Raw genomic sequence first — 17,117 nt, 5'->3', positions numbered from 1 at the left:
AAGTAAATGAGAGTTAAACCAATAAATATAACTTATTTTATATATTTATATTTTTATTCCATTTTTTAAATAATAGAGTAAAATTATTAATTTCGAAAGACAAAAGAGATTTTTCTGTCTAAATTGAAGTTATAATTTGTCTTTCTAAATTGAAGTAACCCATAGTGGTTTTTACTACCTTAAATATTTGAGAATTTTCTTCTGTTGTTGTTGCCAACATAGTAAAAAAATATTAGGCCGTATGTAACAAATTGATGGGTTAGGCCCAATTGATGCGTAAGGCCAGTTAATTATTATTTTTGGTAACGAACGAACTGAATTTGTGTGTTTGAGTGTGTAATAGGAACGAATTCTTGTTTCTTTGTCTCAGTTTAAGTTGTGGAATGTGTTGGATCAATTCTTGGTTCTACTCATGGTCAGTCATTCACCGTACAATATAAATATATTTGGAGTCTATTTGTAAACAATAAAAGTGTAGAAGGGACATAATGAATAGCAGAGTTACACATTTTAAAACTAATTATAGAATTTAAACCCAAACACAGAAGCGCCAATCATTTAGCCTCTCACAAAAATAGCAAGCAATTTTTAACCAGCGAAAGTTAAAAATCTCATAACTAAAACAGAAACTTACAGCAATAAAAGAAAGGAAAAAGAACTTTTATGTTTGTTTTTCTCTCTTAGTTGAGGGAAAAACAAAATAAATAAACAAAACTTCTTTGTGCAACTGATCTTTCATACTTTCGATTCTCTGTTTCCCTTAGGCGGAATCAGAGAATCGTTTCAAGTTAAGACGTTTTGTGAATATTTGTTTAGGGGGAAGAAGCAAGCATTTCAAGTGGTAAATAAAAAAATTCCTGATAAATTTTGTAATATTGAATTTGAATTGTTTTACGAAATGCAAAACTTAAAAAAGGTTTTTTGTAGAGAAATGGAAATGTCTCAAATTGATGGAAGAATGGAAGGTTGGCTTTATACCATCCGACATAACCGGTTTGGACTTCAATTCTCCCGTAAACGATATTTTGTTCTTCACGACAACAACCTTACAAGCTTTAAATCTGTACCATCTGATCAGAATGAGGTTTGTCTTTTTCATTTTCTCATAACATGACATTTTCGTTACGTGTTAATTATGTTCTTTGGTATTTAAGAGATTGATGCGTAGATGCAAGATATTCACATGAAGAAGTTGCGAACATTGTGTTTTTATATTTTTTTTGTTTTCTGTATAGGAACCTGATAGAAGAGCATCTCTAGACTGTTGTATTCGGGTTACAGACAATGGAAGAGAGAGTTTCCATAGAAAGGTACTAACATTTGTTGGATACTAATGAGCTTATATATTACTCAATCTACAGATGTTTATTGATTATTTTTGGTTCATGTGTTGTTTCAGATCCTTTTCATATTTACGCTTTACAACACCTCAAACCATTTGGATCAATTAAAGGTTTGTTTGGAAAGTGTTTTTCTTCACATATCAGGTTTCTTTTTATTTTATTTTTAATATCAGTTAGGTTTTTGAATGACACTTTTGAACAGCTGGGTGCAAGTAGTCCTGAAGAAGCAGCCAAATGGATCAGATCATTACAAGATGCTTCACAAAAGGTTTGTTACAATATTTTCTATACATTATAAGATTTGAGACTCACATACACTTGATTTATGTTTTCAGAAGTTTCCATTTCCGGACTGCGAGTTTGTATCTCATGCTGAGAAAGGACTTGTGAAGTTTAATGTATCAAGGAGGTCACGGCGCAAAAACTCAGTTGACTGGACAAATTACTCATCGGTGAACGTTGAAACAATAGCACCTGATGTCATTGCTCCTTCTCCATGGAAAATTTTTGGATGCCAAAACGGTAAGAGAAGATAAACTTCTTTGTAAATACTCGTGGTTCAAGAAACTGCTGGCCTTACTGAGCTTATGAACTTTCAGGTTTGCGCCTTTTCAAAGAAGCTAAAGACTGGGATTCCCGCGGACGGGTAATACAAAATTGTACATATACTACATTTATACAGGGTCGATTTTGGGCACAGCCGGATAAAATATTTGATTTTGGCTCCAAATTTTAAAGAACTATCACACCTAGATTGTGTGGTTCCCAAATTACCAAAAATATTTTTATTAAGATTAACCTAAAAATGTTTAAGATCCTCTAAATCTTAAATCCGGCCTTATATTTGTGAATCATGATTGGTTTCTTAACTTTAGTTTCTTTTGCTGAAACCTCAAACCTCTTGCAGCATTGGGATGATCATCCTGCAATAATGGCAGTAGGTGTCATTGATGGTACTTCAGAAGACATTTTCAATACGCTAATGTCTCTCGGTCCTTTACGATCAGAGTAAGCTCGATAACTTTGATCTGAGAGGCTAAACAACTCTAGTAGATGGAACTCGACTTTCTATAGTGTTAGAGGTTATAATATGGTTTTTGACTTAGAGTTTGCATGACTTTCTTGTAGATGGGACTTTTGTTTCTACAAAGGAACCGTGGTGGAGCATCTTGATGGACACACAGATATAGTTAATATCCAGTTGTACAGTGATTGGTTGCCATGGTTAATGAATCGAAGAGACGTGTTGCTACGACGCTACTGGAGAAGGGAAGAAGATGGAACCTACGGTTAGATAAATGATAATATTTCCTGATCTGTTTCCTCTCTCAAGGTTTATAACTTTCTCATCCTTGAATATCACAGTGATACTTTGCCACTCTGTTTATCACAAGAAGTGTCCGCCAACTAAAGGATATGTTCGTGCTTGTGTCAAAAGTAAAGTTTCTTGCCTCACACTCTAGTTCATTTTCTTTGTTTTAATTCCATTATTAGAAATGATTTGATATTGTTATCAAAATATGTAAGTAAGCATGCAAGTTGATCCGAGTTGGGGAAAGAACATCAAAAACACATCATCTCGAAGGGACGTATTAGAATTTTCGAATGGAAAATAGAATTTAACTTCATGATCCTTTGTTTTTATGAGTTTTGCATTTGGAATGTAGGTGGTGGTTATGTGGTGACTCCTGTAAGCAAAGGGAAGCAATCACTAGTAAAGCATATGGTAGCCATTGATTGGAGAAGCTGGAACTTATACATGAGGCCGTCTTCTGAAAGATCTATAACCATTCGTGTGGTTGAGAGACTTGCGGCCTTACGTGAAATGTTCAAAGCGAAACAAGGACACGGCTTCGCTGAGTTCGTCTCAGGGGAGTTCATGCAAACCAAATCCTCCTTGTCTAAGATCAACACTTTACCCTTTAAAAAAGAAGCCAAAAGGATTGATCTGGAGCTTGTGAAAGTTGAGGAAATGGAGAAACCTTCTTCAGCACGCAACAGTTTGATGGACTTAAATGATGCTTCTGATGAATTTTTCGATGTTCCTGAGCCCAATGAGTCTTATGAGTTTGATAGCTTAATTGATAACTCTCCCTTTTCACAAGGACACTCTCAAGTTAATTTCTGCTCTCTCACTTCTTGTTTGCTTGTGGAAAAAGTAAAGTTTAAAGTTGTGTGTGTGTGTGTTTCAGCTCAAGCTACCATCACCATCTGGTATTGTCAAGAAACTTCAAGATCTAGCCAATAATAAGAAAGGCTATATGGATTTACAAGAGGTCGGTATGGATGTAAATAGCACATTCATATATGGAGCCACCCTCCAACAAGACCCAAATCTTACTATGCCTTGTAGTTGGTCTATTGCTGATCCATCCACATTCTTGATTCGTGGAGACAATTATTTAAATGACCAACAAAAGGTAACCAATTTTATAGATACACACTTGTGTTTATGTTCTTGAAGCTTAATTAGATGCAATGATAATGATGCTGGTACTGCTCAAACTATAGGTAAAGGCAAATGGCACAATGATGCAAATGGTTGGAGCAGACTGGATAAGTTCTGATAAGCGAGAAGATGATCTTGGTGGTCGACTAGGCGGTCTAGTTCAAGAATTCGCAGCAAAAGGCGGTCCAGAGTTTTTCTTCATTGTAAACATGCAGGTAACTTTGAGATAAGCTGCTGTTATTCTAAGGAATGTTAATATTATTCATAGTTAAGAGGCACTAATTACTATTAAACATATATATAAACCAGGTCCCTGGTTCTGCTATGATCAGTCTAGCATTGTACTATATGCTGAAAACTCCATTAGAAGAGCATCCTTTGTTACATAGTTTTGTGAATGGTGATGACGCTTATCGCAATTCGCGCTTTAAACTCATCCCTCACATCTCCAAAGGTTCGTGGATTGTTAAGCAGAGTGTTGGAAAAAAGGCTTGCTTGGTGGGTCACGCACTTGAAGTACGTTACACCCGTGGAAAGAATTACTTGGAGGTAAAAAACATAAATCAAAATCAAGCTTATATGCTATATGATATTAAAATTATAATGTTTATTGGATTTGTTTCTTTCTCAGCTTGATATTGATGTTGGATCTTCAACTGTTGCAAGAGGTGTAACCAATCTTGTTCTTGGGTATCTTAACAACTTGGTTATAGAAATGGCCTTTTTGATACAGGTAAAGCAAAACCAATCATGCTCTATGTTATTTATTTTGTGGATCATATAAGTAATAATGATATATCCCTTTGATGTTTTGAAACTGATTATGCAGGCAAACACAGCAGAGGAACTACCAGAATTGCTACTAGGGACATGTCGGCTCAATTATCTCGATGTTTCAAAGTCTCTAAAAGAAAGATGAGATGTCCCCAGGATCAGATGCTATTTCGATTTTTGTTACTTTGTAAAAGCTGTGTGTGTTTATTTTACCATTCTTTATCAAGTCTAACTCGTTGTTACATTCAAACTAAGAGATCTTCATTGGTCTAACACCTAAATGAAGTATCTCAACCATTTTATTATTTTAATTAAATTTATTTATTTACCTAATTAAATTTTATGTTTTAAATATGGTTGGACCAGTCACAAATAAATTAGTAGTATATAGTGTTTTCATGAGTATTTCATCATATAGTATGAAAATCAAAGAAAGAGTTACTTGCGCAACAATCATCATCTCTTCTTCTATCACAAACTCTAAACCCTTACTGTTTTTTCTTACAATTACCGAGCAGATACATAATAGATATATGGTTCTGTTCGCACTCAACATATGTCTAAAGTTGATCCCTACTAAAGCTTAGATGTGTCACGCACAATCTCATTTTTGAAATTTTAGCACATTACCAATTTTTCCAGTGTAAAATATTTTTGTGATACATTTCCTTTCGGAAGAATTTTTGTAATTATATAAGATTGTGGATTCATTTGAACCATAAAATATTATGTTAACGTAGAAAGTGGGGGGATAAATTCATTACTTTCTCAATTTTGATGAATAAAAAATAGAATTTAGAAAAAGACCTTTTATAATTGGAATTATGGGACTACATATATAGAGTGTGAATTAAATGAATATCAACGGTGTGTGTGTGTGGGGTGGGGGTTGAGCAGCGTTGCGTGCCTCGTTTTAGTGGGTCACAGGTTTCTCCGGTTCATCTGTCGGCACCGACACCTCCTAACTATTCTTCTGTTTTGTTTTTGTAGTTTTACACTTATTTTTATTTGCTTTTTCTTTCCACTTCAAACCTTTTTCAGTTTCTTTTCTTTAAAAGTAAAGAAACTTTTGACTAATTTTCTATCTTGTAACGTTTTTCATAACAACCAAGTTACCGAAAAAAATCTTAACAATACTCTTTTGTTGAGATGTTAATCATCATTTCGTCATATCTTATGGAATTTTATTTTGAACATATTACATATGACGATCTACCGCTTTACAACAACCATAGTTAATGTAGCCCACTTCCACTTGGGAAAACGGCGGACAACTCTACAGTCTACATTTAACATAATTACTAGTAACTTCCAAAATATTGCATGTTATAGTAGGCAAAAAAAAAATTTGAGAAAAAAACAAAGTTGTTGTTTCAAGAGATTAAACTCTAGTTAAAGTTGGTATGGAATCACTAAGCATACAAATAAGATGTGAACAGATTAAGTACATGTCGAAAACGGCAAAGATAATACTTTTACGGTGATTAGAGTTATTTATCAAAAAAAGAATAGAGTGGATATATAACTAGTGCCCCAACGAATTTTCTTTTTTGATATCTGGAGTTTTGGGACCGAAGTCCGTAATTCCCTAAAAAAGCATTATCTAATATTAGTTTCGTCCACGATTAAGAATCACAAGTTGAATTGTACTGTTTGGCAAACTGCGATGAAATATTTGCATTGGTCTCAAATTTTAAAGAGTTATTAGTAGATCTTTGAACTGTAAAAAAAATTAATAAAAGAGGTCACTGGTATATGAATTCTTATGAACTTTGAAAATTTTGAGATTCTATTGAAATTAGTTTTTGAATTTCAAAAATCTTAATAGAATCCATTGTTATTAGTTTAATTTTTTTTAAAATCTATTTAAAATCCTTGTTATTCAAAAAGTTTAGTTATTATTGATTTTCTAATTCTAACTAAATCTAGTACTATCGAGAGATGAATTTAATTCAGTTTTACTCAAAAAACTCAACTTTTAAAATATCATACATATCCCTCTGATTTTCAAAATTCATGCGATTAAAAGAACTAGAAAACAAAATAGTTATACTTACCAAATATTTATTGCACTTTAAATCTAAACTATATGTATAAAACTATAATTCATTACATTTTATATACTTTTACATTTTTAATGTATATTATTTTTATATTGTTTTATCATTTTTGAATATAAAATTATATTTATAAATAATAAATTTTTTAAAATAATATCTTTAAATAGTTTAAAAAACGTTTGTTTAAAAAAAAAATTGAAACAAAATCGAAAAATAAAAAAAAAATTCGAATTTAAAAACATATAATTCGAAATTAAAAAACAAAATTCATTACTTTGATTTTTATTATTTTATACATTTTTATATTGTTTTATCATTTTTGAATATAAAATTATATTTATAAATAATAATTTTTTTAAAATAATATCTTTAAATAGTTTAGAAAAATATTTGTTTTTTTAAAAAAAAATTGAAACAAAATCGAAAAATATAAAAAAAATTCGAATTTAAAACCATGTAATTCGAAATTAAAAAACAAAATTCATTACCTTGATTTTTATTATTTTTATATCTATAAAGCAATGGGTAAAAAAATCTTTTGCCATTTTAATGAAACCTTTTTTTGATCATTTTTTAGTGCTTTTTTTGTGACTAACTTAAAAGAAACTATCTAAGAGAATTGCCTAATTTTGTATGTATCACTATTATTATTTATTAACTTTGAAAGAAAAAATAAATAATCATGCTATATGATTTATCAAAAAATAAATTAGATATTTACTTTACAAAATGAATGATAGAAAAAAGATAATACAAATTTATGAAAGTCTATACCAATCTAAAAAAGTTGCGATCAAATTTCATAAATCAATTTATATAAATTTTCACAATCTACATAACTCTTTTAAATCTATCAACTCTTAAAATTCACAAATCTATACAAATTCATCTTGCAATAACTCTTTCAAGATTCATTTCAAATTAAAATGTTAGTCCTCAACTGAAGCCGAATATCGTATGTGATCTACTTAGGAAACCAACCCATCTCCTGGTCCACTAAGAAGCAAACTGGAGTTGCTCGATCCTCAACTGAAGCCGAATATTGCGCCATTGCCAATGCTGCTTCGGAAGTTCATTGGATCTGTAATATTCTCACAGAGCTGCAAATCAAGCTGCATTAATTACCACCAGTTGTTTATTGTGACAACAAAGGAGCCACTTACTTGAATGCCAATCCAGTTTTCCATTAGCGTATGAAACATCTAGCCTTGGATTATCATTACATTAGAGGTCAACTGCAGTCTGGTATTCTGCGTGTCACATATGTCTCAGCCAAAGATCAGCTTGCCAATGCATTAACCAAACCGTCACCTCGTCTTGGCTTCAATATCGCATGTTCCAAGATTGGAGTACGAGAACTCCCTCCATCTTGAGGGGGTGTATTAAGAAGATATCAATCTATGATTCTATGTATGTTTAACTTACCTTATACTATCCTCTGTACTCAGTATATATTTGTACATTCTCTAACAATACAATCATCGTTTCCACTTTATAGAAAGTACTGAAATTAAGACTTGCTGTCAGGACTCCCTAGATCACAGATTCCTTGTCAAAGTTTCTTTCACGTATGTATAGTATAGGGTTTGACTCATAGGCTATTAATCGATTAGTTATCAAAATTTTGACAATTTCTCAAAATATTAATGTCAGGACTTGCTGTCAGGACTCCATAGATCACAGATTCTTTGTCAAAGTTTCTTTCACGTATGTATAGTATAGGGTTTGACTCATAGGCTATTAATCGATTAGTTATCAAAATTTTGACAATTTCTCAAAATATTAGTGTCACTTTCAAACGTACTCTTAACCTTTCATATTGTAAAAATATACCACAATAATGTACCCCTAATTGCTCAAACACATAATAAGACTATATCAAAACATATGTATAAGCAAAAGAAATGGAAAATATGATAAAGAAAGTATAGCTCCTTATTTTTTCAAATGGCTGTGTATTGCATTTGGAAAGAGAGGAATTGTTGGCTCCATAAATCTACATCAAAGACAGTAAACATTCTTCTTAAGGACATTCATCTCATCCTTCGGGTGAATTTGAGTGGTCTTGACTCCAAACTCTTGTCTCATACCATCAGCCATACACGCTCGGCTCACTTGATTCAACAATCTTACATCAGAAATTGGTTTCAGCATATAATTTAAATTTGACAGACTTTTCTACTGCTTCACACTAGTTTCTCTAGTCTTGGTATCATATTATTATGTATATTTGGGTTTCATCTTTGGATTCACATTGTTGTAAAACATCTTTGTGATGGTCTCTCTTTGGGAGGAGAAATAAAAAGTAGGTCAAAAAGTATATTAACTGAAGCTTATGTCAAGAAACCTTGAAAATATTAAAGTTTTTTTGTATTTTGTTTTGGAAAATGTTAAATTAGGTTTTCTTGTATTGGTTTAGGTCAAGAGTACAACATACAATTCATCCTCACCCAATATGTTATCTACACAATCTTAGAAAAATAATGTTTACATAACTGTTTTAACCGAATATATAGAAAATGTATCCATGCCGACAGATTTTTGAATGATATTTTCATTCGTCTACGAACTCACGACAACATGAATCATCACAACAACGACCAAATATAGATTTATGGAAGATTGTGAAATTCTGTCACTATTTGTAACTATGTGGCCAAAAACGGAAAAAAGTTTAAACGACATCACATGTAGAATAAATAAGAAAATGGCGCCGAAATTTTCGTTGCTTTCCGTTGTGAATTTTTAATCGGTTCTCTTTTGATTCGTAGTACTAATTTACGCTGTGAATCATAATTTTATTATGAAACGGAGAGAGTTCCTGTGTCCAAGTGTGAGATGGAAAATCAAAAGTATTTCAAGTACAAATCGTGGATATGTAATTATATTATGTAATTATATATACGGGGATTCAAAATATATCACGTACTGTGTTTGGATGCATCAATGGGAACAATGTGATAACGGTAAACTAACATTAAGTTATTAACTAATGAATCATTACGTTGAAAACTATTTAAATACTCTTTAAACGGGTACATGTAATTCATGTATATGTCAAATATATGTTTATATGATGCAATTTCAGAAATATCAACACATTAGAGATCATCAAGTACATTCAGGAACACCGTGGTAAAGTTAAAGATATTTGAGCTGTTTGAGCTATCACAGTCAGAAATAAATATATAAATAATATTTTTTAACTTATTCATTCAGAAATACTAGAATGTTCGACAAATGGGCATCGGCGGCCAATTAAGTTTGAGATTTGGCAACCATCATCCACACAAACATGTTCAATTGTTGAGAAGACCAAATAAACTAATGCAAATTCGGTAAATTGTATATATTGTCTTCTTTTATGTTTAATTACGTCAAACTTTACATATTACTCATATATCAAATAGTTTTCTCCAGTATAGTTTCAAACCACTGGCACGGATCCGAATCAATCTTTTATATCGAGTATGATTTTCAGAAACTCAAAAACTACTACACTAAAAGTCATTGGACAAACACTTATCTTGTTATGCTGGTATAAAACCCAAGTAGAATGTTGCTAGCCAGCCCAACTAACTATTTTTTTCTTTCTTTAACTGACAGTATTTGTATCGACCAGAATAAAAATATAATTACTTTTGGTGTCTTTTGTTCGAATAGCATGTGAAGCATTGCTGACAAACTGCTTTATGACAAAACTTAAGAGGTTCATGAATAATACAAGAATCGGATAAAGAATTGAGTATTCCAAAAAAAAAAGCCAGTGCATGTGTGTGAGTATAGAGCATAGTGAATAATTGAACTGATCCGTTGATCGTAGGACTTGTTGGAGTCAGGTCAACATTTTAGAAATTTTCATAATTTTTTAAGATCAAATAAAATTTTGTGTTCTTATTTTTCTTTAAAAAATTCATAATGTTCTATATACCAATTAAAACTGCTGTATAAAATACGAATACCCTAAATGATCGGTTTCTTTACATATGCTCTAAGTATAGGTGTTCACGAATCAAATATCCAAATTTTTAGAAATATTCTTGATCTAGTCATTCGTCTAAATAATCAATTATCCGATTTGATTTGATCCATAGATACCTGAATATTTAGTGTCCAGATATCCAAAAAAATATTATATTGTAATTGAATATCCGATTCGATTCATATAAGTAAATAAAAATTTTAAAAAAATTCAAAATAATATAATAATAATATTTTGTTACAAAATTTGAAAAGTTATTTACTTTTAGAACTCTAATGACTAAATAATCAATTTAATAAAGAAAAATATTGTAAAAATTAATAAATTATATTAAACATAATAATTATACAATTTATATAATTCTCTAAATATATTTATATATGCATATAGGATCGAAACGAATATTCATTCTTAAAAAAGCATTGTATCTGCGATTTATTTCGTTTTTAAGAATATTGCATATTAGTATTTAATTTTCTTTATAAATTTATATATATCCAAAAATTTCAGTTCGAATAGAAACGTATAACAAAATTTATGGAAAATTTATCCAACCCTAGCTTCTAGTCCTATGTTCCAGAGCGGGTCTGGTTGGAATTTAAGGAGAGATTGGTATGCTTGGGTGAGTCTTTCTCCGAAGAGCAGCATAGCACACTACTAGGAGGACCCACATCGTCACATGATCTAACGTGGAGATTGATCGACACATGTTTGGTACCTATTCGTTTGAGTTAAAAAATACTCATTGTCAGGAAGAGAGAACTGATCCCTAGGCAAAACCACGTGATTTGTTGAATGATATATGTATTTCTTTATTCCAAATTGGCGCTTATAATCTTTTTTGTTTCCCTTTTGATAATTACGCTTTAAACCGTTTTATAATTGTAAACATGTACGTGGGGCCAATCTCAATCGTATCTTCTCACGTATTTTAGACAAATGTGGGTCCTAACGAAAACATGGGCTCTTACTTGCTCGCAAGTCACCCGCGCCTTCACTTGTTCTATGTGCACATGCTAATTGCTAATAAATCGTCCACCGACTAGATACGCATATGGTCGCACTCACATCGTATAATATACGTTATCATATACGGGTCAATTACAGTACAAGAAATGTTTAAGTACTAACCACTAGTCCGCCAACTTTTATTATCCCGCTTATTAATACTATACAATATATGTAGATCATTTGTCACTGATTTGTATTATTACTCTCTTGTGATAGAGGTGACAATTTTATTTATTTACTATATCATTTTATGTGATGATATGGACACGTTTAAGTGTAACTTATTGAGTTCATAGAAAGAAAAAAATCTTTCGAGGAGTTTAGCCTTTTCCAATACAAAGCAAAAAAATTTGGCTATATATTGAGATTTTAAATTTACAATAAATTTGGATGAAAACATCTCTGTTGTCCTATATATATTCAGGTATTATGCAGGAGTCATACCACATTCATAGATATTTCGTTTCTTAAACTACTTACGTAATTTTTCATACCTGCAATTGAGTTGTTTTATTAGAACCAGAATTATTCGGTTAGAGAAAGTAGTGTTTGTAGACAAATCTACTCGTTTTAATCAATATTTGTTGAGATGTCTTAATCAAATTTAAGATTAATGATCGACATACATAAGAGCGAGCTTTTTCTTTTGTTGCCGGAAGTTATACGAACATTTTGGTCCCGACCATGGGCTGAGGCTAAAAATTTCCAATAGCATAATATATATGCATATTTTGTATAATGCATGAAGTGATCTCAACATACAACCATTGACAAGATGCGATATATATAATATACATATAGTATACATATAGTACATGTCTTTATATGTATATATAAACACCTTCATGATATAGCTTTTGTCATTTTCAGAGTAGTGGAGAGAAGTCTTTTAGAAGAAAGTGATTGTGTATGGAGTGAAGTCCAAGTTAGTTACTGCAAAATGAAAACTTAAAGAGAAGAAAAAAATAAAAGAAAGAAAGTGGAAAGGTATAGCCTTAATTAGGAAATCAGCATTGAATTAAATTGGTAGATTATATATGTTGTTTTGTTTTAAAAATCCTTAGGAAAGAGTTTGCTTGAATAAATGAAACTATGAGTATTGTTGAAGCTAGCTTAGTAAAATAGTGATATAGAAGATACTCCGAAAGGAAATCTCATAGGATATATACGTCTAACAATGTGGAGCTCTAGGGCTCTTAATTCATTGTCTTCGATTTTTGGTGACCAGGACAGTGTTCTCTACAAACTAGCCATTATATTCAGATTATTTGTTAACCAATTAAATTAATCTATTAATTTATGTAGTATGCCCTCATCATTATTCAGTAAGGAATATCCATCCCCACTCCATTTTTTGGAGTAAAACATGGAGTGGAGATAGAAATGCTCTGATATTAGAAAATTGTAAAAAATCATTATAATGATATCTACAAGATGAACATGATTAGATATGTTATTATCATTTAATTAATTTCAAGATATCTTGGTAATAATCAACCCTTCTTTTATAAGGTGTTTCAAGGCATTTAGATCTTGCCAGCCGTTTTAGCTTAATAGCTTAAGGTAAAACCCAACTCAAATTTGATAGAACTTCAGTTAGTATGTTTAATTATTTGTTTAAACAAACAATTGGGAGATAATGAGATCACTATATCAAAATTATGAAAATATAAATATAATAATCTTGATATTGATGTGGTCTATTTTATTGATTTCCCAATATAAACATTTGAAGAGTTCACATATTTTTGGGTTGTAAACTGTAAATGAAATTTTCTTTGACGGATTGTAAATATGTTAACAAGATGAAGTCATTTTAGATGGAAAGGAAACGGCGCTACGTACATTTTACAGCTATAAGAAATATAAAACCGTAATGACAATAGTCTAGTGTTTATCACTTTGATTAAAAATTTGAAAATGCTTTGGAGCTAATTAGTTGGGTTGAAAGTTGTAACAAATGTGTTTAGCTTTAATTTCGATTTACATTCATTAAAACTACTAATCATGTTTTATTTAGTCTTTAAAACTAAAAATGGTTTTAGGAACCATGTTTTCTAAAGCAGAATATATTGATATAAGAATATAGATTTATAGATTTCATTTAATTATTACTAGATCTTGATCTGCGCTCCCGCGCGGGTATTGGATTTAACTTGTGTTCAATGTAAATTTATAAACCATTGATTTTATAAAATATCTATTTATATTTTTATGTTTTGTAAAATATATTTAGAGTAGAATATATTATATTATAATATACATGTTTGATAATAATATTTTATATGTACGTAATATTATATTTATAATTTTATAACTTGATGCAATTTGATGTAATTGTCATATTCATATATTAACCTATTGATTTTTTTGTTTATTTATTTAAAAATGATTTAATTTTTTTATAGTAGGCTGTTATGAATTATTATTAATTTTATGATATCTGGTTTTCTTGAAAATTGTATTGTAGCACATTAATATATATTATATATTACAGTTTGTGTTTTTATTTTCAGTAAAAAGAAATAACAATTCATTGTAATTAATTAATTTAAATTTTTAATTTTAAGTGAACTGGCAGATTTGTAAATAAGAAAGAAATGCAGTGGCTAAATGTGTAATTAGAAAGAAATATTTAATCTGTTATTTGTGTTTCCAAACAATTCTCATTTAATCTAATATCCAAGTTTCCAAACGATAAAATCTGTAAATGAGAAAGAAATTCAATGACTAAATATGTAAATAAAAAAAAATTAATATGTTATTCTTGTTTCCAAACAACTTTCATTTAATATACTATTTAAGTTTCTTAACAGTACCAAAAGATACTTCAGTTATAATAATATAGACTAGAGCTTGACCCGCGCATCCGCGCGGGTATTCATTTTTGGTTTGCAAAAAAAATATTTATCTTATATAAATGGTAATATATGTTTTTAAAATTTTTATATATATATATATACTAAATAATTATTTAATATATTTCTAAACAGAATCATTTTAGAATTTATAATGAATAATTTTATTTTATTTTTTTGATCCGTCAACTGTTACAACCATATTTTTAAAATATAACTCGTATGTTCGTGCAAATGTATTTTTTATGGATCAAAATTTTAATGTAAAATAAAATGGTTATCTATTTTTATATTTGATTTATACGATTAAATAATTTAATATCTTATTTAAAATTTTGTGGTTTATATTATGTATTTTTATAACACTTTTATGTTTTTTAGACGTCGTTAATATACCAAAATAAAAATAATCACCCCCGTAATAATAAAATCTTGTTATATTTTTGACATTGATTAAGTATAATTTATTGTTTACCTAGATTATAGGAAACATTTTTTAAATAAATAAACATAATTTGTTATACTTTATTTTAGGAAAATGCATTAATTAAACTATAAAAGACAAGAATACTAAAAGGTAGGTAAATTTATTATTTCAGTGGCATTCAAATGTAAATAACTTTGAAAACTAAGGGGTAATTTATATTGGTACTTCTCTTTTAATAATAGAAGTAGGAAAGAGTCAGAGAGTAGAAAAGTTTTAGCTTTAGAAGAGATGGATGAAGAGGAGCAATCAATTGAGGAAGGGGTCAAAGTTAGATGAGAGTTGATTGTGTTGTATTTTGTATTATTTGTAGTGTGAATGGGCAAAACTCTTGAAACAAAGGAAGAGTAAGTTGGGGAAGAGCAGAAGATTTTGAAGATACTAGAGAGAGAGTTAGGTGTTGAATTTTACATTAAATCTTCCTCTCCTTTTTCTTCCTTTCAATTCTTTGTACTTTTATTGTGAGGATTCTTTTTGTAGTTGATTTGTTTAGCTAAATTATTATTTTTGTTTTTGTTAAAATATAATGTTATAAACTGCTAGTTATTAGAATGTTTCATACCCTTGAAACTACATCTGTTTATACAAAGCTTAATACATAGCCTTTTCTTGCTAGCTAAATACATGTACATGGACCATGATATTATGAATGGTCCAGGTTTTATGGTGAAGTTAGTGTTGCGTTTAAATCAGTGTATATAGTTTTATATAAGTAATAATGTAAATTAAATGGAAGTGAGTGATTGAGTAACAACCAATATCTTTTCTTCATAAAGACTTATTTTTTTTAACACCTTCACAAAGACTTCATAGACGAGCTTTCATGTAAATCCGTATATCCATCTATGATGCCAATTTGAGTAAGTGTTTCGTCATTTACCAACATTTCTAAACTCATACACTGCGTCATTTTATGTTACACACACTCTCCCTCTCTCTTTTTCCATGGATTTATTCATCTCTTTTTATTTCATAGTTATCGGAAATGTTTATTTTAGGATATTGTCCTTATTTCACGACTTTAATGAGTTAACAAATATTTTTCTTCTCTTTTGTATTTTAGTTTATTTTTTTTTTATTTTTATGAAGATTAAATTTCTGTATTTTTTTTAATCCAAAAACAAGTATGAAGCAATAACGGGTTAACATCCCTAAACATTATTATCTAATATATTAAAACAGAAGTCATGACTTCTTTTCATGTGTGATTTTTTTAGTTTAGACCATTCCTAAAAAATATCATATTTTACATAAGTTCATTATTATATCTTTTAATATCTTTATCTTTTTATTTGAAATACAAATAAATATATTTAAAATGTTCTAACAAAATCTTTTTAAAATCTTCTTAGAATCTTTTTAAATTTACTTTCGAAAATTAGTTAGTTTTAAATTAAATTATCATAAATTATAATTAGAAATAAAAATTGAATATAGTTTTGGTTTATAAACGAAAATTTAAATAAAGTGAAATTAATTAATTTCAAAAATACATTTACTAATAATTTTTAAAGATTTTGTCAGAAATAAATATTTATTTCTATTTTATTTTTTTCTAATAAAATAAAAATCATGATTTTTTTATGAGTGATATTTTTATTTGGACTATCATTTAAATTTTCTATTAAATGTATATCACTAATGCTAATATATATAATATTTTTAACTACTTTAATCATAATATCTTTTATATCTTTTAATTTTTTAAAAAAATTTAAAATTCTAACAAATCTCTTGAAAAAGATTATAATAAGATATTAATTGTCATAAATGGGATATAAATATTTTCAACTAATTTTGTAATTAGTAATGAAATGTTACTAAAGAATAAAATTATATCATATTTTATCAATTTTATAATAATATCCATCATTTTAAAATAAAAACGTTATATTGAACAAAATATGATAAAATTATTTTAAATTGATAATTTAACATATTTTATTTTCATAAATATAAAATATTTATGCTAAAAATATAATATGTTGGTAGAACGGGTTAATATTAGTAAACTATATAATACATGTATAAAAATTTATCTTATCTTAAACTTTTTAATATACAGCAATTTATTTTTTTAATTAATAAACATTAAAAATTACTAAAACAATCTAGCGATTTGAACTACAGATCATGATTATAATAAATTAAATACA

The 17,117-nt window shown here is 29.1% G+C and overlaps 2 protein-coding genes across 2 annotated transcripts in view; one reads left to right on the top strand and one right to left on the bottom strand.

Annotated features, from left to right (window-relative positions):
• Positions 1-17,117, bottom strand: part of LOC103863213 — a 743,758-nt gene that overhangs the window by 72,528 nt on the left and 654,113 nt on the right. The gene's annotated exons all lie outside the window — the stretch shown is intronic.
• On the top strand, positions 271-4,904 carry LOC103863203 (protein ENHANCED DISEASE RESISTANCE 2). The gene is made up of 16 exons (XM_009140960.3): positions 271-841; positions 928-1,084; positions 1,236-1,310; positions 1,400-1,453; positions 1,546-1,611; positions 1,679-1,865; positions 1,943-1,989; positions 2,251-2,351; positions 2,472-2,632; positions 2,709-2,780; positions 3,011-3,459; positions 3,536-3,763; positions 3,855-4,007; positions 4,102-4,341; positions 4,424-4,525; positions 4,622-4,904. The coding sequence occupies exons 2-16, from the start codon at positions 932-934 to the stop codon at positions 4,709-4,711; spliced, it is 2,178 nt and encodes a 725-aa protein (XP_009139208.1). The 5' UTR covers positions 271-841; positions 928-931; the 3' UTR covers positions 4,712-4,904.

This window comes from Brassica rapa, chromosome A04, assembly GCF_000309985.2.
Source record: "Brassica rapa cultivar Chiifu-401-42 chromosome A04, CAAS_Brap_v3.01, whole genome shotgun sequence".
NCBI lineage: Eukaryota > Viridiplantae > Streptophyta > Magnoliopsida > Brassicales > Brassicaceae > Brassica > Brassica rapa.
Note: the sequence above shows the minus strand (reverse complement) of the source record. Positions and strands in the feature narration are given on the sequence as shown.